Source organism: Stenella coeruleoalba (assembly GCF_951394435.1).
Source record: "Stenella coeruleoalba genome assembly, chromosome: 6".
NCBI classification, from domain to species: Eukaryota; Metazoa; Chordata; class Mammalia; order Artiodactyla; family Delphinidae; genus Stenella; species Stenella coeruleoalba.
In genome coordinates, this window is record NC_137151.1 from 67,588,949 (window position 1) to 67,613,694 (window position 24,746).

At 34.9% G+C, this 24,746-nt stretch overlaps 1 protein-coding gene across 4 annotated transcripts in view; it reads left to right on the forward strand.

Moving 5' to 3' along the window:
* The window catches only part of DYNC1I2 (dynein cytoplasmic 1 intermediate chain 2), a 57,822-nt gene that overhangs the window by 24,866 nt on the left and 8,210 nt on the right, over nucleotides 1–24,746 (forward strand). For all 4 annotated transcript variants that reach the window (XM_079923465.1, XM_079923466.1, XM_079923467.1 and 1 more), the window contains 10 exons: nucleotides 6,983–7,078; nucleotides 7,306–7,468; nucleotides 7,583–7,682; nucleotides 8,173–8,298; nucleotides 9,192–9,338; nucleotides 9,701–9,814; nucleotides 10,142–10,275; nucleotides 11,166–11,310; nucleotides 21,201–21,341; nucleotides 23,192–23,317. In XM_079923465.1, the coding sequence (XP_079779591.1) occupies nucleotides 6,983–7,078; nucleotides 7,306–7,468; nucleotides 7,583–7,682; nucleotides 8,173–8,298; nucleotides 9,192–9,338; nucleotides 9,701–9,814; nucleotides 10,142–10,275; nucleotides 11,166–11,310; nucleotides 21,201–21,341; nucleotides 23,192–23,317 (1,292 nt within the window). The remainder of the gene's footprint in view (nucleotides 1–6,982; nucleotides 7,079–7,305; nucleotides 7,469–7,582; nucleotides 7,683–8,172; nucleotides 8,299–9,191; nucleotides 9,339–9,700; nucleotides 9,815–10,141; nucleotides 10,276–11,165; nucleotides 11,311–21,200; nucleotides 21,342–23,191; nucleotides 23,318–24,746) is intronic.

The following is a 24,746-nucleotide window of genomic DNA, read 5'->3' on the forward strand; positions in this document are numbered from 1 at the left end:
TTATATTACAATCTAGTACAAACATAGATACAGATGTGTACAGCTGTCCCTTGAATTTCACAAGTTCACTTTACACCACATTGGGAGGTGGTGTCCACTAGAGCAGAGAGCTCCTTCCCTGGGAACTACACACAGCATCTCGGCAGAAAGCTGCCATAGCTTTGAACTGTGTCTCTGAGCATCTGTGCTGTATTTATTTTGTGCATCCATTAACAGGATGTGTCTAAAGTAATTACTTCTTCAATTTACACCACTTCAGCTTAAGAAAGAAAGGTTTCATAGGATTGCTCTACTTTCGAATAGTGGGGGAAACTTGTAACTGATACAAAAGTTTTATGAAATAACACCTTTTCTGCTCTTGCTATATTTCATTTTTTTCAGTGTTGACCATAATACACTAAATTTATTGGCTTAGACCTGTAGTTTGAAAATTACTTCATTAAAAGATAGCATGGCTTAGTTAACTTATTTATCGATAAATTTGCATCAGGATAATATTTTATAGTGATTGGCTAAGAGTAATTAATAAACAGCTTTGATCTTTTATGGTGTTAAATAGAATTTTTCTTATCCTCACTGATAGAAGGTGAAAGTGGCAAGATGGGTGAACTGAGCCCAGTTTCTAATGGGTATGTCTGTATTAGCACCACTATCTTTAAAATTTTCCTGTGTGAACTAGACTTAGATGTTAGTTTTATAAAGGTCCACGTTTATTCATTTGCAACAAGAATTCATGGATTCTGCAAGTTTATTGAGTATATGCTATATACTCGATTATTTCTTTGTTTTTTTTAGTTTCAGATTGAGGTATGTAAGTGAAGGAGAATGCGAAATGTACCCCAATACCATGGAGCCATCCTTAGCCTTTGGAACTATTTATAAAAATGAAATCATTTTCTCTCTATATCATTACAATTATTTTCGTGTCCAGGGCTCTTACATTGTTTCTTTTCCTAATTTGTAGAGGTTCTAGAAAGAGGGAAAGAAAAAAAAAACCTGAACTTAAGGTTTTATAATGAAAACACTTTGTGCATAACTGTACTTCTGCTTATCCATTGGTTTAATACAGTGCCTCTCAAACTTAGCCTGGTTGGCTCACGTTTAAGAATTACGTAACAAATTCCAAAACTCACCATGAGACAAAATTGCTGAAATCACAGTTTGAGTGTAACAGACAGTAAATTGAACTTGGGTAGGCAGTATAATTAGTGCAGAAGTAACGTGAGTTACCAAATTGAAGATAAAAATTGGTTTTAGGCTTAACTCTTTTTTTTCATTTTTTAAAAATGGCTGAATCTATTCTTTTAAAAAGCAATTTTTATTCTTCTTTTTTTCCTTTTTCCCTATTCTAGCCATCTTCTTTCAAGTTTACTCTGTAAGTTGGTAGTACCATTTCTGAACTGAGGTGCTTTGCTATCTTAAAGCACCTACTGTGAATGAAATTGACAAGGAACATGTGACCTCAGTCAATTTTGTTCTCGGCAGGTAAAAGAACTTCTCATGGCGGGAGTGTGGTGCCCACAGATACACTCCTGGAAAAGTTACTTTCTTCTCTTTTAAAAGTTTTTAACTCTTTTGAAAATGGCGTTATTTTTTTCTTATTCACCTCGTCAGTATGGATTTTTTTGTTGTTGTAATTTTTAGACACAGATTTTTAAAGAGGAAGAAATTCCAAAGTTTAATCAGCTTGTTTACACCTGAGGAAACTGAGACCCCAGGAAGTTCATTGATGACCATATGGTCACAATATAAGAGAATATCAGACTACAGCCAGAACCTGGTTTTTGATTTCCAGTGAAGTGCTATGTTTCGCATATCATTCCACTTTCTTATCTTTGTGGAGTTTTGTAATTATTTTTGGTGTTGATTTAGTAGTCAGATATTCTTCCTCAGGTACGTGTTGATCAGCATTTATAATGTGTAGAAAAATGTTACATGTAAAATAGCTCTTAATTTTTTTATTGCATGATCTTAACATCTGGAATCCATACTTCCCAAGTAGACTAAATCTGTGGGCCTTCTGGTTTAATAGTACCCTTGTCTAAAATGGATTTTTAAAAAAAATCCTGGAATAAATAACACATGTAATAAATTAGTTTTAAACCTCAGAGAATCTGTGAGAATATAAAAATAATTGAAAATTGAAGCATTTATTCATAACCTTGACTGAAAGACTTTAATCAGCATATCTGAAATTGTGGCCTCAGAAAAATGTAATATTTATGAGATTGCAGATAACAGGATCTGTGTTAATGATGCCAATACTGCCTAAATAAAATCTGAATTTTACATAAAAAGAGACAATGTAGAGAGACAAATTCTGTGTTAAAGTAAATGTTATGTATGATTAAAGTATTACTCCCTTTTTATTTATCTTCCAAATTAGCATTAGATCTATATTCAAAATATTTCCCAATTAAAATTTTCCCTTGTTGAAAATCTAAATTATTAAGGAAATCCAAGTGACCTTGCATCTGATTCTGGGTGTTTAAAAAAATAAAAGGAATGAATTCCATTGATACATTCATGAAGTTTTATCCTAATGTAAGATTTTCTTAATATTGATTTTAAAGAGTATGGTATAAGAAGATGAAATTATGGACAAATGGATCGAAATGAAGTGATTCAAAAGGATGTTGATCCAGAAAAGAAAGGGTTATTTTCAAAATATTAAAGGAAAATCATTCATATCTAACATGTATTTTTCAACTTATGATTGAAGCATTTCCCTCTAATATTCTCATTTTGTTTGTGAAGTTATTAGTTGAAGTTTTGTAAATTATGTTTTTATATGCAACACATTTCCTGAGTTTTGGAACTCAGTGGCAACTTCCTTTGTATCATGAGAAATCAGACTACTCTGTAAATTAGAAATTCTTCATAAAATATTAAACTATCTTAAAATACAGTACACCAGTATGATGAAACTAGTTAATAAATTTATAGACAACAAATGTATTTGCTAAACGACATTAATGCCCCGATGATGATATTTATTTTTGACCTCATACTGAGCATTAATTGTGAGAAGTGATAGAATAAAGAGTATCAGTGTTTAGTGAGGATTTTCTAGGATCTTTCATATTACCTGTTAAATATGTTGTAATATTTTAAAATAATTCAAAGCATGCTTTGTGGCTTATTCTTAGATGTCTCTTAAATGTAGCGTGATATACAGATGAGAAAACTTGCTCTGAAGACTCCTTCCTTCAGCTTAACAAAAGCCACCCATTTCACAGATGATTTAACTTTGATTAACCTACTCCACTGTAACAGATTATTCCAATTTCATTCTTTGGTGTTATTTCTAGGTGCAGCTTAATTTACAAAACTGCTTTTCTTTCCATCTCACCAAAATACATCACAATTTTGATGTTAACTCAGTAAAAATTCAATGGTTCATTAAACCTAGTCTTAGCATTCATTGACAAGAGATTTGTCATTTTAAAAGTAACTGCTACTTTTATGCATTCTTTACTGCTCAGTTTATAACCTTAGATTCCCTGTCAGAGAAAGCATGGAGTTAACCACTTAGCATATTGCAATGAATATTCATCAATAAATTGATGTGACATGGCAGTCCCATTTTTCAGTCTTCCTGCATTGTTGCAGTCTTTTTTAGTTTTAAATATAGATAATCATGTAATAGGGACTAGCCTAGAAAATCTTTAGAATTGTAATACTATATTTTTGGTCTAATAATATAGTATTATTAACATAATACTATATGTGAATAGTTTTTTAGTAGCTAATTGTATTAGTTTTTAATAAGAGAAGTGTATTTGTTTCAGAGGAACAGTCTCTAATCTGATGTTACTGATGTTAGGCATTTTTTGCCAAATATTTGGTATATATAGATAATCAGCTTTATAATAAAAATACTGTTTTGTACTTTTAAAGAACAGATCATTTTTGTAATGTTCCTGGAATTTTTATTTAGCTTAGTCATTTTTATGAAGCTTGGGTTTATCATAGTTTTTAATCAGTTTTTAATTCATCTAGAAAGAGAGCTATGTACATTCATTCTAAAATAAAATCCTGAAAACAAGTATTTAAATAGATTATTACTCATTCAAACACAACTAAAGTAATCTATATGGGCACGTTAGCATGGCAAATGCCATAAAGTAGGCAGATACAGATCACTGTTTACCATACTTCATCTACATTTTAAATTTTAAAAGGAAAAAAGTGTCTGTAAGAACGATCTTTTCTGTTAAATATATAGATTATGAGGTCACTTAGCACTGAAGTACCGACCATATGCATTATGACAGGAATTTGACACCTGTCATTGGAAATGGTACTTAGAAACCGTATAATGCAACAAAGTTGAGAGAGGGAAATATGATGTGGATAGGAGGCTGTAATTTATAATTCACAGTGCTTAAGAATGACTTGTCCAGGGCGACTCAGATTCCCTATCTTTGATTTTAGGATTTACATACAGTGAACCCTACTAGCCGACAAAATTGATTAAGATAACTGACAGTATTAGCAGAAAATACATATTTTCAGACTTAATTTTTTTATAGATAATTTATAAATTTATTTATTTTTGGCTGTGTTGGGTCTTCGTTGCTGCACGCGGGCTTCCTCTAGTTGCGGTGAGCGGGGCTACTCTTCGTTGCGGTGCATGGGCTTCTCATTGTGGTGGCTTCTCTTGCTGCGGAGTATGGGCTCTAGGCGCACGGGCTCAGTAGTTGTGGTGCACAGGCTTAGTTGCTCCACGGCATGTGGGATCTTCCTGAACCAGGGCTCGAACCCGTGTCCCCTGCCTTGGCAGGTGGATTCTTAACCACTGCACCATCAGGGAAGTCCCCAGACTTAATTTTTAATTGAAGTAAATACCCTGTTATTCTAAAAGTCAACTTAAGTACAATTAAATTATTTTATTACATTACACTGGCGAGTGACTTTATGGTATAATTTCATTGTAATGTTGGAGCAGTACAGTATAGAAGAATTGTTACCAGTTACACTGTTTTCAGATTAATAATCCGTTGTATATGAGAATTCGTCTAAAAAGTACTGTCTTTCTGTTTTTCTATGTGATTATTTTGCCCAAAAAAAAGCTTTCATTTTTTTAAGTAGCACAAAAGCTGTAATTGGCATGCTTTGTAAGGAAGTGTCAGTGTGCAAGAGAGTGGCGATCACTAAGAATTCTTTTACGTGTTCTTTCCCCTTTGCACCACCGCCTCCTCAGCGGGGTCACTGAGATCACTAGCTTTTCTTGAAATGGCCATTTTCACTGGCAGGTGCATTATACCCTGTATTTTCAGATTGTTTTTCCATTCTGAATGTTTGGCAGGTTGATTGCTCTGGCTGCATTGACGGAGAAAGGGCTGACAAATGCGGTTGGGCTGGCTGAAAAGACAGTGATTACTGTTTTCCTTTGTGGCTGATTGAGGCCCTTGAAAGGAAAAATTTTAACCTTCACCATTTGGTTCAAAAGTATGAGCATATATTGAAATCATTCGTGCCATTTATCCTAGTTCTGTAAACTTGTCAGAACGTAAAAATCGCTCAATTTCAAGTAATGTAGGATTGGCATACGTCATTATCATTTTGATTAAGTTGGAGGTTGTATCATTGTGTGCAGTATACAGTGTCATTTAAAGCTTTCTTTCCTACAGGTACAGTTACATTTTTATTGCTTATACTATAGAGTTAGAAAGATTTTCATAGCTCTCCAAACCTAACACTATGTGTGTGGTTTGGCAGCTGGTGTGGCCTACAAGCTGCATTTTGTTTGCAGGGTAAAGGCTTATCTGTAGGCCTCCTGGAGTGTGGGTAATTGCACAGGCTCGCCATTGGGGAGAGACAGGATTGGAAGCAGTCAAGCGGAAGAATGTTATGCCATCCCATTGCCACCTTGTAGCAGAAAGACACAATCCCAGCAGTGCCATCTGGTTGTTGCTATCTAGTCAGCTGGCCTGGCTGCTGGGACCATGACTTGGCAGCTGGTTCCCATCCTTGACTATTCTTTTGTGTATGTCGTATGTATGCGTGTTTTAGATAATTTTGAACATAGGTCGGGGAAATGACTATAACTAACAAGTAAAGTCCCCTTACTGAATGGGCTCTTATTACTTGAGATGCGCTTTGCTGCAGACGCCTGCTGCCATTCCCTCATAGACAAATGACACATCTGTTTAGGCAATAAAAATAAGCATTTGCTTAATAAAAATCCATCTCAGTATGTAGTGAAAGAGAAGGTAGGCAGAGTTGTATGTTCTAGAACATTTTAAAATAAGTAATTTAAAGTTATTTCCTGGTTTGGGGGTATAAGGGGAGATTTAATAATTTTTAAAAGTCTTATAAACATTGTATATTATCTCAATATGTATTTTTATTCAAGTTAAGAAAACATTATGTTAAGTGCTTATTGCCACATCATGTAACAGTAGATAATGAGACTTGCATTTAAAATGACAGAATAGAAAATGTGGTCTCATAGCTATTATCTTTAAAATCTGCCTCTCAAATAGCAACCTGAGAGTTAATGTAAGCCGTCTTTATGCCATATGAAGACCCATTAGACACTGATGGTTTCAGATCACAAGTAAGCAGCCAGCTCTGTAGGCTATTTTAGACATTTGATTTTCTTCATTTTACAGCATTAATGTGTCAGCATGCTACATAAAACTATGTAGGAGTTGCATGTTGTTCTGTCTGGAATGATAAATGCTTGCAAGCTTTTAGAGATTTCCACGAGGGACTCATCCTAGTTGCTTATATATCTTATTTCAGTTTATGTTGCTACAGAATTTGATATGACTATTGCTGAGTTACCACATAGGTATGTATAAAAACCAAGAAGTTCCACTTAATTCTTTTTTTAAAATTGTATTGATAAAATTTATATTATTTGTACTCTTTTGCTTTTATCTAAAGAGTTGTGATACTTTCTGAAATAATTACCTCAAGAGTTAGCAGTTATTTTCATGAAAATAATTTTTGTGTTATTCTGTTTTTTCAGATGAAGAGGAAGAAGATGACGTAGTGACTCCTAAACCACCTATTGAACCTGAGGAAGAGAAAACTTTAAAGAAAGATGAAGAAAGTGATAGTAAAGGTATCTTAAAGAATTCAACTTTAAAAAAAATAATTTAAAAAATTTTGTTGATTCCTGTTAAGACTGCTTTTATTATTTATATATTAAAGTAGACTAAAATGCTTTAAATCAAAGAGGTGAATCTGCTTGGAAAAGAATGAGTGGCATTCATTGACGCAAATTGTGATAGTGAGGTGACATGATTTGAGTGGCATAAATCCGACTTCAGAAAAACGTTTGTCTCACAGCCCCCCCGCACGAGCTGACTGAAGAAGAAAAGCAGCAAATCTTGCACTCTGAGGAATTTTTAAGTTTCTTCGACCATTCTACAAGAATTGTAGAAAGAGCTCTTTCTGAGCAGATTAACATCTTCTTTGACTACAGTGGAAGAGATTTGGAAGACAAAGAAGGGTAATGTTTAATTGCTAAAATTATGGGTTCAGCAATGTTGAATTACTTTAAGATTAAGAGTGGGAAGTTATAACACAGTTGTTGGGTTTTTTTTTTTTTCGTCTTTTTCTGTAGAGAGATTCAAGCAGGTGCTAAACTGTCATTAAATCGACAATTTTTTGACGAACGTTGGTCAAAGCATCGGGTTGTTAGTTGTTTGGATTGGTCATCTCAGGTAAATTATAACATAATTGGTTGCTATTAACTCATTTTTTAATTCCAGTAAGCAGGTAGTTTTAATTGTGGAAACTTTGTGTAATTAAATCAATGTATATTATTGAAATTACAATGGATGATGGTTCTAAGGTTATGGTTGTCTTATGTACTTAGGAAGAAAGGATTGGAAACACTATATTTAAAAATCAAGAGTTTATTTATGCCACAGCCCAGTTTTACTAATTTTAATTGCTCACCAAATCTCCTTTGGATAGAATTGCAACACATATTTTAATAAAATATTTTAACATTAAAACATTTAAAATAACTAAACTAATTTAAAGTTTTACTAATGTTCCAGCAAGCATAACTCTAGAGATATATTTCTTGGTGAAGTGTTAGGAATTTGTATTTTCAGAATAATTTAATAATAACAGTTGAGTAACTAGGAATGTAAAACAGTTCTCATTATGCATAGCGTTTTTTTCCCACTTGATTCTTGCGAGCAGTATCCAGAGTTACTTGTGGCTTCCTATAATAACAACGAAGATGCTCCTCATGAGCCTGATGGTGTGGCCCTTGTATGGAATATGAAATACAAAAAAACTACTCCAGAGTATGTGTTTCACTGCCAGGTAAGATGGTCTTTTAGCAGTCTTTCCCAAGTTTAAGAATTCACTAATGAATTTAGACAAGTGCCTTTCTTCTTTTCTTGTCAACATAATGATTTCATTGGATTGGCATTTACTAAACCACCCCATATTTGCAAACAGATGTTAACGAAAAACTGAAGACTTCTCAGTTCAACATGATCTGCGTTTTCTAGCTTTTCTGACATCTCTTATGTTTAATCACACCTAAAGTCCTTTGCAGTTGTGATTTTCTGTTATTGTGATTGATTGTATAAAAGGAATCTTCTATAAAATGTCTTTTCTACAGGGAGTTTCTCAGGAACTTATTTGCTGAATATACAATTAGATGGTTGGCCCACTGAATTACTTATACATGGCCTGAGGAGTTGGAACTAGATAGTTTTAAGTAGAAACATATGTTTGAAGTAGGAAACAGATGCAGATTTTTAAAGTGGATTTAGTGGGAGGTTAGAATTTGCAAACCTTTCTGGTTGCATAAGTTATAATCTTTTAATAATATCATAATTCTGCAAAAACACTTAACTGAATCAAAACTAGCATATACTCTGTTGTCAGATTACTGTCAGAAGCTAAAGTAGAGCCAGTTATCTTCTGATTTAATGATGTAATCAAATTAAATAATTTTTGCTTTCTTCGATAAATTTCTTAAACATTTCTGTAAACTATCATTACATTTGACTTTTAAGCAAAACTATTCTAAAGCTGTATCTTATGTTCTAAAGCAAAATGAAATTTTAAAGTATATTTATTTACTGGTTTTTTATAATCTCTGATAGTTTACAATAAAGGAAAATGTTTTGGATATAGATTTATTTTTATAACTTGTCATGCTTCTTCCATTTGAACCTTAAATATAAAAATCTTGCTATTTGCAGTCAGCCGTTATGTCTGCTACATTTGCAAAATTTCATCCAAATCTGGTTGTTGGTGGTACATATTCAGGCCAGATTGTGCTGTGGGATAACCGTAGCAATAAAAGAACTCCAGTGCAAAGAACTCCACTGTCAGCTGCAGCACACACAGTAAGTAAAGGGGTTATTTCCATTAGATTTCTGTCTTCTTTCACCATTAAATACTTAGTAGTGTCCATCAGAGTAGTCTCAAAATGTGTTTCCTTTGATGTGTGAATTTCTCATCATTTAGCAACCAAAACTGAAGGCTTTTTTTTTTCTTTGTATTTTTGGAAATCTATTTTATTAGAAACTTATCTCTCTTCTGAGATAATGTTTTGCTAATCTACGGAATAGCATCGAATTTCACATTAAAAATGCCATCAAGATATGAGACTGGATATGAAACAGAATACCTGTGATTATACAGTAAAAATTATTTCATTTTTTTTTGGTAAAATAATCCCAGAAAACTTTAATATCTCTTTTTTTAGCATCCTGTATATTGTGTAAATGTTGTTGGGACACAGAACGCTCACAATCTGATTAGTATCTCTACTGATGGAAAAATTTGTTCATGGAGTCTGGACATGCTTTCCCATCCACAGGTAGGTTAAACTTGGAAAGCTCTGAAATTTTGAGGCAAATATTGGTTTTTTTTTTTTTTTTTTTGGTATTTTTTTAAGTCTATGTAAACCCTAGCTTATGTTTTTCATAAATGTTTTATAATAGTATTATAGTAATAGTTTATAAATCTAAACATGTATAAATGTAATTTGTGGTGTATATACTTCATTTTCAAACCTGCTTCATTTAATCAAACTAAATTTATATAAGTATAGTAAAATAATTGTTTACAAACTAATTAAGACTAGAAAATTTTCTTTAAAAAATTATAAGTTTACAAAATAATTTACTCAATTTTTTCTGTGTAGGATAGCATGGAATTGGTTCATAAACAGTCAAAGGCAGTCGCTGTGACATCTATGTCCTTCCCTGTTGGAGATGTCAACAACTTCGTTGTTGGGAGTGAAGAAGGTTCTGTGTACACAGCATGCCGCCATGGCAGGTAAATCTAAACTGGAATTTACAATTATTTAAAATTCTCTCTTGAATAATCGTATTAAAACAAATTGCCTCTTATTCAAGTAGAAATCTGTCCTAGAGCCACTCGTTATTTGTGACAAATTATTTAAATTCAGGTATATAAAATTAAAACTTAAATACTTTTTTAAAATAAAAGGTTATTTTGGATCATGATGTGTTCTGGATTTTGAGGGTTGTGGTGTGTTGTGATTTTTGTACGTGTGGACATGCTCACAAAAGTTAGTGGTAGGAAGTAGCATTCAGCAATTACAAATACAAAATGCACATGCCACATACTGACCTTTAAAGTTGTAAATAAGATTTTCAGCTGTTTTTCCATCTTGATTTATTTGGACTTTGAGCCTTAGTTCAGTCCTCCTGATAATCGCACAGTAATGTCACATACACGTTTTAAATTGACTAGTATTTCTCCTGCTGTTCAACCTGTTTTGAAATTGTCTAGCTGTACCTTATCAATTGCTTCCTTTAAAAAAAAAATTGAGGGTCCAGATTTCATCTCAAGTACAAATCACCTTCACTTCAAAGCTTTTGATTTAAAAGTAGCCCAGATTCTCTCTCTTACATGTAGCATTCATTTGTCTCTATCCCACCACCTCAGAACCTCAGATATTGGACTTTTGATTTCTGTCATCTATAGCATGATGTTTATGGTTCCAAAATGTACTTAACCACTTTAGTAGCCTTATCAAATCTGGATAGGTAACACTCAACATAATTATTCTTATGTGTTACGAGCACAGAGTTAAGTTTGTTGAAATTATGTCAAAGTGTAATAAATAAACCCATGATAAAATATATTTATAAGTGCCCTACTTACAAGAGATTTCCCTATTTTCACTCTTAATGAAACAGCAAAGCTGGAATCAGTGAGATGTTCGAGGGACATCAAGGACCAATTACTGGCATTCATTGTCATGCAGCTGTTGGAGCAGTGGACTTCTCACATCTTTTTGTCACTTCATCATTTGACTGGACAGTAAAACTTTGGACAACTAAGGTATCTAAAAACAGATGTCTAGTCAAGTACTCAGGTTTCTGACACAAGGTGGTGCTCTATTACTACATGGGAAAGACAAAAAGCCTCCTAATAGCTTACAATGATTTACTGATAGATCAAACCTAATAAGTTACACAGAACATGAGTGAACAACTAGATGTTGAAGTTTTCTTAAAAGTATGCTGACAAGTGTGGTAATCCCACACATGACCCAAGACCAATCTTCCCACCACTTCAGGCTTTTCAAGCACAGAACTGCTTACCCTGAACTGAGTTGGAGGAAAAGCCGCTGAGGATCTCACATGGCACTCACGTAGCTGCCCTATAGCCCAACACAAAAGCTGTGCATTTGCTCTTTGAAGAGCTTTTAGAGGCTGTTCAGAACTGCATTGGCTCACAGAGCTGATGGAAACCGGAGAAAAGATAGATAAAACCTGAGGTGTATAGTAAGTCTTATACAGTGAGACTATACATCATAAACTGGAATCATTAAGAAAGTATTGTGTAAATACTTCTGTGTAAATATATATGATGCATATATATTTTTGTTTTCTGCAATACATAATTTAAATAGTTTGTTTGGGTTTTAATAAGCTTTGAAAAACCATTTATGTTATAAAGTGCTTCCGATCCTACAGCAATTCCAGATAGATGTGACATTGCCATGCCTCATTGAAAGTCTCAAGGCAAATCCAGGTAGGGAACATTTCTTCCTGTGATAGGCCTTGTAGTTTCATTTGAGTCCATTTAAAAATTAAAGTGCCTTGACTTTTCTGTCTGGCTTTTCTGCAGTATTACATTGCTGCTGGCAAAGCTGCATACTTGAAATATCAGATTCTATTTAAATTAAGTTAAATTTTAAGCTGTGTTTTTTCATGTTTCTGTCTGCCTTATCCTAACTTTATTTGATTCTTCAATTTCTTTGAGAAAACCTAGTGGTCTTAAGAGATATTCTTCACTATTACAGTGGAACTCATTTATTTATCAAATGCTGGCCTCAGAAATCAGGGATGAACTCACTATTCACTCTTGTCCTTTCTTGATGCTTTCTTAGTGAGTTAGAAAACTTTCTCTTAAAATTGAACGTTTTCAGGTTTGGGATTAATTAGCAGGCATAAAAATAGCATTTAAGTCTAATGAAGGAAAACATATTAAATAGTGCTTAACACAGTGTCTAGCATGATAGGCACTTAACAGTATTCATTCAGTTCCTCCTTTTCCTCTTCATGGAGATTAGACGCTTGGTTTGAATGCATATACTGTCAATCATCTGTTTTCTTTCCTGGATTGTTCTTGAATTTTTTTTTTTTTTGAATGAGATTTATACAGTGGCAAAAGGTAGAGGTAGAAGATTCTCACAATCACCAGCAAAGAAACGCATAATCCAGCTAGTAAAACCAAAGCAAGATGCAGAATTGGAAAGATGAAGCCAACTCTCTCTCTCTAGGCTGTAGGCAGCTACGTAAGTGGCTAGATTTCTGGTTATGCCTTCACCTGAGTAGTCCTTTATATAGAGACACAGGAAATGTTACATCTTTCTTAGATTGTTGGCCAGCTTCCTTTTTCAGTAATTGAAAAGAATCTTTTATCTATTTGTAGATTTATTATTTTTAATATCTCAGGGCTTCAGTTTGCCATCCTTCTTTTATCTTTAAATTTGAGGCTTCCATTCTTACATATATTACCAAATAGGACTGGAAAATGAAGACTTCATCTTGCCTAAGCAAGAACAGAACTTATATTTATGATAGCAGACTGATTGATGCTTGCTTTTGTGGTACTACACAGCTGGTTGATTGGTGGTTGATATTTTTTGTTCCTGTATTTTGCTGTATTTCAACATAGAACTGCCTACTGAATAAGAATGACAGCCAGGCATATCTCTTTCTTTGCTAATTGAGCTAGGCATTGCTTCCTTATGTGAGCTTCATATAGAAAACTCATTTATTCATTCAACTGTGATACATGGCTCTCCACTCCCCACCCCCACCATGCATACATACCTCTCCAATGTTAGTGGCCAAAGGATAGGACAACACAGAACAGGTACTTGCTATAGAATAGCAAGTACCCTGTAGAACTTTATCAGAAGAATTACCTTTTATTCTGACTTCACACAAATAGTTCTACTCTATGAAGGGTGGAGCAGCAACAGTCTGCTGAGTATTTTTTTTATTTGGCCATATTATGGCTCCCAAGGTCATTGTTTTGATCTTGGATTTATACTTCATAGTCAATTGTGTTGCTGGTATTCATTTTTTCCCTGAAAACTTGGTAGAGCCTCTGTGCTCTCCAACACAATGATAATGAATAATGGGCAAGATTTTAAAATAATCTCTTCTTAAAGACATTGTTCCAGTTCCATTTTAGGCTTTTTACACCAGTATCTTCACATTCATGAATTTTACAGACTTTAAATGTTTTTCTTTGCCTTTACTTTTTAAGTGTTTTCTGACTCTAGGAATTGAGCCCCCATAAACTGGGAGAACGAATCGTTAGATATTGCTGTGTCTTTGTATCCTTTAAGATCTGTCTCTGCCCCAATAGCGAAACAAGATTCTTTCTTTTTCTCCTTTTCCATAAGTCCTCTAAAAAATCCCTAGAAATCTCAATTTGTTACTGCCTCAAATTTAGTTTCAAGTAATCTACTTCTGTCATCTGCTTCTAATTTTTGCAGAGTCAGGAATTTTAATGTAGTGACAGAGTTCTGGATCATCAAATTGTTTACTTTTTTGAACTCAGTTATTTTTAGTAAAGAAGATGAAGATCGTTTTCCACATTTTGGTGAAGGTTAATTTAAACCAGCCAGGACATTGCTTCTAATATATTTGAAGGACACTGTTAACTTTTTAAAATACCAAATTTGAAAATTCACAGCAGAAACACTTTGGAAGTCCTGAAAAATGGTAGCAAGAATATGTGAGGAGTAGAAGCTTCTTGAAGGTAACTTGAGGATTCCATAAGCACTTGATTAGGGATAGACCTGATAAATGAGCTTAATATTCCGACCACATTTAACCATACTTGTTACAGATTACTCTCAAAATATAGTAATTATTTATTTGGAGGGCAAAATGTTTTAATCTATGCACAAATATATTCCAGATTCAACACTTACTTGAAAAGCTTTAACCTTTTTAACTCTTAGAAAATACCATAGTAACTTGTTGGCCAGTGTCCAACCTGTCCTTTGCATAGTCAGAAACTCAATTTTGTCAGTCTACTAGACTTGATTAGCTACGGAGTGCTGACTAGAACTCACAGGCTTCTAAGACACTGATGCATTGGAGAAGGTCAATTTATTAATTTACAATGAGAAACAACTGCCAGAAGGCCTAAATACCCATGCTCGCCTGACCAGCTCATTGTTCCCCTGTAGACAACCCACACGGGAAGCCAAATTATAATCAGAAGGTTGCTTGGTTAGCAAGGAGTTGGAACAAAAGAAGATTTCTGATTTGAATGTGTAGTGGCATCAAGCAAAGACAGCGTGATTCATTCATCTTCACATAGAGATAACCCTGCCATGGGTGGTAATCCTCAGGATCCATTGACTGAGATGCTGCCTCCTGAGCAGTGCTTGAATTGGGCACTGTCTTCATTTTTCTTGTAAGACTGCTTCTGTATATTTCCATTGCTTTTAATAGACACATTCCTTCTGAAAAAGTTAGTATCTTCCATCAGGTTATATAGGAAGGTATTTCCGCCCTTAGAGTTGTTTCTTTTTAATGAGAATCTGTTTATTTCTGTGCTGATCCAAGTGAGGACATACTCACTTCCCATTTCTCTGGAGAGCACCTCACTGTTACGTTCATGGATTTACTGTAGGGACTCTTGGTTATTAGTCTAGAACTCCCCAGTTACCCCCAGAAAAATACAGAATTACTGTATTAGTTTCCTGGGGCTGCTGTAACAAATTGCCACAAACTGGGTAACTTAAAATAACAGAAATTTATTCTCTCACAAGAGGCTAGAAGTCTGAAATCAAGGTGTTAGCAAGGTTGGTTACTTTTGGAGGCTCTAAGGAAGAATCTGTTCCTCTTTCCATGCCTCTTTTCTACTTTTTGGTGGTTGCCAGCAATCTTGTGCTTTTTGGCTTCCAGCTGCATCACTCCAGTTTCTGCCTCTGTCATCACATGGAGCTTTTCCTACTTGCCTCTGTCCAGATTTCTCTCTTCTTTTAAGACAACAGTCGTGCTAGATTTAGGGCCTACTCTAAGGAGTATAACCTCAGCTTAATTACATCTGCAAAGGCCCTTTTTCCAATATCGACACATTTACAGGTTCCACATAGACTTGAATTTGGCAGGGGTCTGGGAGTGGGGGGACACTATTTAACCCATTACTGTAAAGAGCTCAGAAAAAAATATGGTTTGTCCCTTGATCTTACAGTGTTTATTTATTTATTCACCACTGTACTAGAATGAGTTACCTTTGATTATTCAAATGCTATCTATTGTTCAAAGAATGATACATTCTTTTGATTCATTTTTTTGAAAAATATGTTTGCAAACCTTTTGTTTATAAGAATTTTAGAGCTGCAGTGACCTTTAGACATCATGTAGTTCAGTAATTCTCAGTTTTGGTCACATTAGAATCATCTTGGCAATTTTAAAAAATTCTAGTGCTCACCTGGCACCCCAGACTGATTAAATCATAATATCTAAAGAGACTCAGGCAACAGCATAATTTTGAAAATCCCTCCAGGGTTAGCGGGATTACAATGTATAGTCAAGATTCAGAACCACTGATAACCTTTGTTTTGTAAATAAGGAAATAGGGGCCTGGAATGATGAAGTGACTTCTCCAAAGCCTTAAAACTAGTTATTGGTAGCCCTGAGATAAGAGTTTATATCCTACACCCCTCTTCAGCTCTTTCCTGCTGCCTCTCTTCCATTTAGGCAGAAGTTCCCTTCAAGTTAAGAAAAAGTATTACTATTAAAAAGTACTTCAGATGATCCATTTGGGATTTTAATTTGCAGTATCATATATAAAATTAATATATTATGAAACAGTTTTGGTGTTGTATGTGTGCTTTCTTTCTCTTTGAGGGGGAAGAATTGTTAATCCTTGGATGACTGTGTTTTTTAAATTAAACTTGAAAAAAATTACAAAGGTTTCTAATTACATTTAAAATTTGGGAACATGTTGCCATTTATTGTATTTTTATTTTTAATATAATCTTTTACCCAGTTATAATGCATCCTGCTTTTTGCCTCTGGCTGCATCACAGTCCACCTAATAGATGAAATATTTTATTTAATAATTTCCTGAGATATTCAGCAATCTTCTTTTTCACTTGAGATATAATTTTTATGTAAGTTTTAATCTAATTTGTATATAACATTTTTCATATTTTATAAAAAATGGAATCATATGATATGTACTTATTTGTATCTGGCTTCTTTTGTTCAACATATTTGTGAGAGCCATTTCGTATTGTTGAAGGTAGTTATAGATTGTTTATTCTCTCAGATATATACTATTCCCGTATGTAAATATACCATAATTTGTCCATTCTGCTGCTGATGGTATTTGGGTTGATTGTAGTTTGGGGTTGTTATGGATAATGCTGCTATGAGCATAGTTGTAGGTGTCTTTTGATGGACACAAGCGCTCATTTCTGTTGGGCATATACTTAGGAGGGAAGTACTTGGCCATAAGGTACACATTCACTCTGCTTTAGTTGATACTGCCAAGCAAATTTCTAAAATAGTTTTACCAGTTTATAATTCACCAGTGGCATATGAAAGTTTTCCTTGCTTTACAACCTTGCTGACACTTGGTATTTTCTGCCTTTTTTTTCATTTTAATTACTCTGATGGGTATAGTTGTATTGCAGTTTGGTTTTCATTTGTATTACCTTGAGACTAAAGAGGTTATCTTAAGCTCCTTTCCATGTGTTTATTGGTCATTTCTTGAAGTGCCTGTTTAAGTCTGCCTATTTTTCTGATAACCCCTTCTTTAAAAATAAAACATTAATATAAAAAATCTTGTAGACCAATACAGATTCTTATAGAGTCGAGCATGTGTACATGACTGTGAACAACTTCTCTTTTAAGTCTTTGATGAGAGACCATAAAATTGCCTAAAATTGGGATTTTCTTGAAGAAGTATACAATTGCCTCAGGATTTACAGGTCTTAGCACAATGTTTCTTAATCTTTGTTGTGCATCAGAATCTCTAGTGGAGCAACACCAAAGAGACTGATGAAGTACATTGAGGGTGGGGCCCTGCATCTGGAGTTTTTAAAAACTCTGCAGATGATTGTGATACTCATCCCAAGTTGAAAACTACCTCAGAGGGAGACTTCACTTGGCATTGTTGCCAAGGAGAGGTATAGGAAAATAATGATCTTAAGAAGGAAAAAAAACCTCTTAGTTTCTGTTTTTAGCTTACTTATAAGTTTTGTTAAAATTTTTGTTTTCTTAATTACAAACAGACATTTTTGGCTATTAAGATAATCATGCAGTTGACAGTTACTGTGAAAATTTTAAATATATAATTTTAAACTTTTTATTATAGAAAATTCCCAGTAGATTCAAAAGCAGAAAGAGGAATATAACGAAACCATTGTACTCATTACCTAGCTTCTAAAATTATCAACACGTGACCAATCTTGTTTGATCTATTCCCACTTATATTCCCTCCCCAGTCCTGGATTATTTTAAATGCAGACATATCATTTAATCTATAAATAAGCAGTATGTATCTCTAAAAAATAGTCATTAAAAAAAAAACCTGTAATACTACCATATCATTGTCACACCCCCCAAAAATGAATAGTGATTCCTTAATTTCATCAAATAGCCAGTGTTCCATTAAAAACATTTTTTTACTATTTACTTGTTTGAAGCAGGATCCAAATGAGGTTCGTTTATTTGCAATTGACATATCTTTTGAGCCGCTCTCTTAAAGTAGGGTTTCCTACCCTGTCTTGTTTTCTTGCTACTGCTGTTGTTGAAGAAACCAGGTTGGTTGTCCTATTAGTTTCTCACAGTCTGGGTTTTGCATTCTTATGGTACTGTTCATATTGTCATGTATAGTTGTAGATGTTTATAATTCTGTAAAGAGAAGCTTACCCTCGTGAATCACTTGGTGTCCTCCAGTCCTTATGTTGACATCTCTTCATTCTTTTTGGTCGTTTGAAGCTTATTCTGCAGTAGGTTCCTCAGGAGGTGCTTGTGGGTGCATTATTCCCATATTCTGAAGAGCCTATCTGTTTATGAAGGTCAGTTTGGCTGTATGTAAAATCCACAGTTTACATTTTTTTTTTGATTACTTTAAATATGTTACTCTATTGTTTTCTGGCAAAAAGCATTGTCAGAAAGTATGATGACGGGGCTTCCCTGGTGGTGCAGTGGTTGAGAGTCCGCCTGCCAATGCAGGGGACACGGGTTCGTGCCCCGGTCCGGGAGGATCCCACATGCCGCGGAGCGGCTGGGCCCGTGAGCCATGGCCGCTGAGCCTGCATGTCCGGAGCCTGTGCTCTGCAACGGGAGAGGCCACAACAGTGAGAGGCCCGCGTACCGCAAAAAAAAAAAAAAAAGTATAATGACAATCTGATTTTTTTTTTCTTTACTCAAGACTTGGTCTTTAAAAATCTGCATGATCAAATCTTTTTTTTTTTTTTAAGGGTTGAATGTCCTACATACACAGGATTTTCTTTAATATGAAGTTTCAAGCTGTCTTTTCTTTTAGGAGAGTTCTGTTAAATTAAGATTTTTGTATTCTATAGTATTGCTTTGGGTTTTTTTAGGGCCTGCCATTATAAGTATATCTTTGTTAATCTTCTTTGTCTATCAGTTTTTTAAAAAATTCACTTTATCTCTTCTTTCTTTTTTAAAATAACAGTGTTATTGAGATACAGTTCATATACCATAAGAGTCACCATTTTATAGTGTACAATTCAGTGGTTTTTGGGTTTTATTAGAGCCATCCTTGTGGTATGAAATGATATCCCATTGTGGTTTTGATTTTCATTCCCCTGATGGAGAATGATGTTGGGCATCTTTTCAAGTGCTTATTTGTATTTGTAGATCGTCTTTGGAGGAATATCTATTAAAACTTTGCCCAAGTTTTAATTGGGTTATTTGCCTTTTTATTAAAATGTTGTAAGAGTTCTAGATACAAGTCCCACTTATCAGGTATATTATTTCCAAATATTTTTGCCTATTGTATAGGTTGTCTTTTCACTTTCTTGAGGGTATTATTTGAAGCATAATGGTATTTAATTTTGATTTAGCCCAATTTATCCTTTTTTTTTGTCATTTGTGCTTTTGTTATCTAAGAAATCATTATCAAGTCCAAAGTCACAATGATTTACTCCTATGCTTTCTCCTAAGTTTTATAGTTTTACCTCTTATATTTAGATCTAAGATATATTTGAGTTAATTTCTGTATATGATGTGAGGAAGGAGGGGTCCAACTTCGTTCTTTTGCATGTGCATATCCAGTTGTCCCAGCATCATTTGTTGAAAGGCTGTTCTTTTCCCATTAGTTGTCATGACACACTTATTAAAGATCTGCCACAATAACTTTGTGTAAGATTTGAGTGAGATCCTTTTTTTGTTGGTTATTGTCTAGTAGTGAAATGAGTTTTTCTCTACATTTAAGAGGAAGGGAATGGCAAGGTTAGCTTTTCTGGTTTCATAGTCTAGGTTAAAGCTCTTCTGGGTTTTTTGCAAAGTGGGTGTATATCCCTCTATCTTGTACTTTCTGAAATGTACCTTTTTCCGTTCCTCTCCACCACCTTTATCTGAACCTTCTCTTTGCTTTGTCCCTATTGTGCTGTATTCCACAACTTGGATTCCATTCCTGGCAGTTTCTTTTTGGTGAGACTGTCTTGAAAAGGGAGCTTTGATTTGTTAATTTTGCAAGTTTATCAGGCTCAGACTGCATCATCAGACCTTACTTATACTACACTGGAGTCTGCCTGCAATTATTTATAAATCGAATTCTGTTGAACTCCCTCCCAGTCTCTGCTCCTGCTCTCAGACTGACCCCCACACTGTCCAGTGAGCACCCGCTGTGGACTGTGAGGCTCTTCTGTTCTATTCTCCAGCTGTCAGAAGCCCTCGTGCCTTCCCATACTTCTTCCCGCACAGATGTACTGTGCAGATCTCATAGTAGTCCAAGGTTTGTTTCCACCTGCTTACATTTGGAGCTTTGTCTCCTGATTTTGTTGTAGATGTTGTCTGTGAATCTTTGGTTTTGCTATCCTCATTGCTTTGTCTGGGTTTATGGGGAGATTGAGAGGAGATTCAAAAAGTACACTGCCATTGCTCCCATCTTTCCAGAATCCTCTCATTGAAATGTTTTTAAAGCACATTCTGTTCCTTTTTTTAAACAGTATGGTGTCTACAAGTTAAACAGAAAATGCAATCCAGTCATTGATTTTGTTTTTTAATTAATTTATTTAATTTATTTATTTTTGGCTGTGTTGGGTCTTTGTCGCTGCGCGCAGGCTTTCTCTAGTTGCAGTGAGCGGGGGCTCCTCTTCGTTGCGGTGCGCGGGCTTCTCATTGCGGTGGCTTCTCTTGTTACGGAGCATGGGCTCTAGGCGCATGGGCTTCAGTAGTTGTGGCTCGCAGGCTCTAGAGCACAGGCTTAGTAGTTGTGGCACATGGGCTTAGCTGCTTCGCGGCATGTGGGATCTTCCCGGGCCAGTGATCGAACCCATGTCCCCTGCATTAGCAGGCAGATTTTTAACCACTGCGCCACCAGGGAACCCCAGTCATTGATTCTTAGTTCATAACTCCAGGTAATTCTTTAGTGAAACAAATTATAGGAACTTTTTCTAGGCTGAGTTAAGTATCATAAAATGTTATCATACCTGTTGAATGTATGTCATATTTTGACTGTGCTAAAAATCAACTTTTCCCTTTCAGAATAACAAGCCTTTGTACTCATTTGAAGATAATTCAGACTATGTTTATGATGTTATGTGGTCACCCACCCACCCAGCCCTGTTTGCCTGTGTGGATGGCATGGGTAGGCTGGATTTGTGGAATCTCAATAATGACACAGAGGTGAGCAGGAAAATAACAAAAATTGCACTGAAAAATAGAAAATTGGAGATTTATTGAATAATTTGTGAAATTCCTTTTATCCCAAGAAATGTAAAAGGACTCTGTGATTGTAGCTTCATCACAAAGAAACCAAATAAGCTTTGTACCCTAAATAATAAACACCATGCTGTGCAGAACTGAAGGGAGAAATATTGTTGCCAAGAGGACTGGGGCATTTCCTTTTACTTCTAAAAAGCACTATCCTGTCTCTAATGTCCTGACAAAGTCTCATTCATAAGGCAACTGGGATATTTTTGATTCATAGGCTAGAAAGCAGATAGTTTCAGATTGTTGACATATGTTAGCCTTAATTCTGAATTTCTAAGTTTTCTCTTAGCCTTGATAGAATTGTATATTATCCATAAATATTAGTCTTAGGCTGACTTATTTGAATGAAGCAAAACGTATTTTGATGACTTGTTCCATGAAACACTGAAAACAGTGTTACTGTTAGTATAAAATTAATATAGAAATCATCAAATTTCCTAACTGCTATACTAAAATGAGTTATTAGGAATGAAATTTAACTGCAGCTATTATTTATGTTTAACCAGGTTTATTTTTACCAATGTGGAGAGGCTTGAAATGTTCTTAGAGTTCTGTATTGCTGTGTGGTGGTAAGAAGTAATGTTAGCAGTTCTGCCAATAAAAGTTTTTGAGGAGAAAGTCTCTTGGTGCCTTCCCCCACAGCCCACTCTTTCCCACATCTCTTCATATTTCTAGTGGCAAGTGTCCAAAATCCCTTGAAGTAAATTAGTTGGTTATACAGGACAAGGAAATTATATACTGGAAATGTAAGAATTTTAACACTGTGCTAACTTGTGCTATAGTAGTTTGAAGAGGAACATTAAGATACTGCTAGGGAGAGGTATTGACTGGCTAGATGACTGGACTTGATTATACATTTCTAGTTATTTCGAATGAGACCAATTTTTTTTCTTAATTTGGATTTTGGTGTTAGACATTTGTGGTCACAGTAAAATTTGGATCTTTTCTGTAATTTGCTAACTCAGAGAAAATATCTAAGTTATAATTTTTCTCTTATAACAATTTTGGCACTCTAGAAGTTTAAATTAATCATTTGAGGATGACTCGTGTCAAATAGTAGGATTATTTTTCATCAGATTTCAAAAATTTAAAAATTATTGTGATACTGTTCTGAGTCAAACATTGAAGGTTTGCTCCATGCGTGGCAAATAATTTCTTTTTCCTTAGCACAGCAGAGGGTACAGTCAGATTCCAGGGAATGGTGCCACTGTGTTGGTGACATCATCCTGCCCTGCTCCAGACAGTTCATGGGAACAGGGGCTTTGGAAAGACCCATACTGCATCTTTAGTATGAACTGTTTCTGGCAACTGTGGATCAAATCACAGGTTTTAGCTAACAGAGATGCAAGCTACAAAAGTAATTCCTGTCCTCTAAAATTGAACCGTAATCTGTTTATGAGGGCTTTTGAGATGTTTCTTTAAGTGAGGTTTTGGCCATCTGTTTTCAAATGGCTTGACTTCTTAAAGAAGTTAAAACAACAAAGAATCCTTTATTAAAGAGAAGATCTTTCAAAATGATGTATCCAGTCATGTGAAAATTTCTTATATAAGGACTTAAGTTATTTTCCCAAACCATTTTCAAGGATTGACTGTAATGTCCTTCAGAATGTGTCACTGAACAGGAAGAAAGTCGGGAAAATTCTTTATTTTCATCTTTGTTTTTAAAAATGTAGCCAGATTGGAGGAAAGAAGAATTAGTTTTACATGTTTATAGAAATCCTGATGAAACTTTTAACACTGCACTATATTTTAAATGACTTTAGGTGCCAACTGCCAGCATTTCTGTGGAGGGTAATCCTGCTCTTAATCGTGTAAGATGGACCCATTCTGGAAGAGAGATTGCCGTGGGTGATTCTGAAGGACAGATTGTTATATATGATGTGGGAGAGGTATGAGGCTCACTGCCTATAATTTTGACACATCTATTTAGCTTTCACAGCATTGTAGTGGCAGTATCTTTGTGGCTAAAACTAGTCTTTGAAGTTCATGAATTGATAAAACTTACTTTTCACTATAGAAGCAACTCTTGAGATTAATTTTCTTTCTAAACTGAATGTCCTGTGTCCCCATGCAGCAGATTTTGAGGGTAGTATCATATGTTGGAAGTACTTCAAGCATGCATTGCTGGAAATTAGAAATTCTTCGGGCAGAAGAAATTCAGAGTTATAGTTGGATTTTGGGGCTTTACAGAATTGTTATTGAGATAAGATTTTATTTTTCTGTATTCATAGATTTCTTTGGGCCAAGTAGTGGAAATCAAAAGTAGTATCTTTTAAGAGTTATCTGATGACTATGTGAAATGTCAGTCTTGACTCCTTGAGCCTTGTTGCAAATCCATTATTATTGAACCCAACAGGATGACTTGCAGCTCTCTCATCTTTACTGTTTGGGTTGACTGTACACGATGCTCAGGAGTGATTTCCTCATGTTTTAGTCCTGGCTAGCACCTTATTCACTCTTTCTTTTGCTGTGCCTTATGATTCCCCATTCTCTCTGGAAACCCCACAGCCTCTAGCAATTAGATCTGGAGGGAGGTAGAGTGAATCATTTAGAACAGCCAGTTGAACTGTCTGCACAGATGGAACTACTCTGTATCTGCACTATCCAACGTGGTAGCCACTGGCCACATTTGGCTATTGAACACTTAAGATGTGGCTAGAACAACTGAAGAACTGAATTTTTTATTTTATTTAATTTTAAGTAATTTAAATGTAAATAGTCACATTTGTCTGGTAGCTACCATATTGGTTATCACTGTCCAATCTAGTCTCAAGTCATACGGTAGATTTAGAAGCAGGCATATCCATTTGCCACACTGAATGTTTTGTGCCCTAATGTGGCATGCCAGATTCCTCATATATTATAATGACAGCTGTCAAAAATTTTTGGTTATTGGACTGCTTTAGTGAGGCAAAAGCATCACAAGCCTCCTTTCCCCTTTTGCTATTGGTACATCACTAAAGTGGTAAGAAGTAGCATACCTTTTGATGAAGATGGATTAAGATATCAGGAAAGGTTATCTTAGGTTCCAAACAAAAATAAACACTTACAAGAAACCAGATCTTATGAACCATGCTTCACAAATTATTTTATACTAGGAATGGTGCAAGAAGTAAAAATTTTTCAGGACTTCCTGCCCACCAGCAAAATCCATGAGATAGTGCATAGGAGTTATATTTACAGAGCATCGTTGTCATTCTCTCTTGCACGGATGATGATAATAGCAAAATCATTTCTGAGGCTGTCAAAACACACTTCCCAAACACTATCTTTTGTTTTGAAATGTTATAAATCATTGGTATAGTCTCTGTAATTATG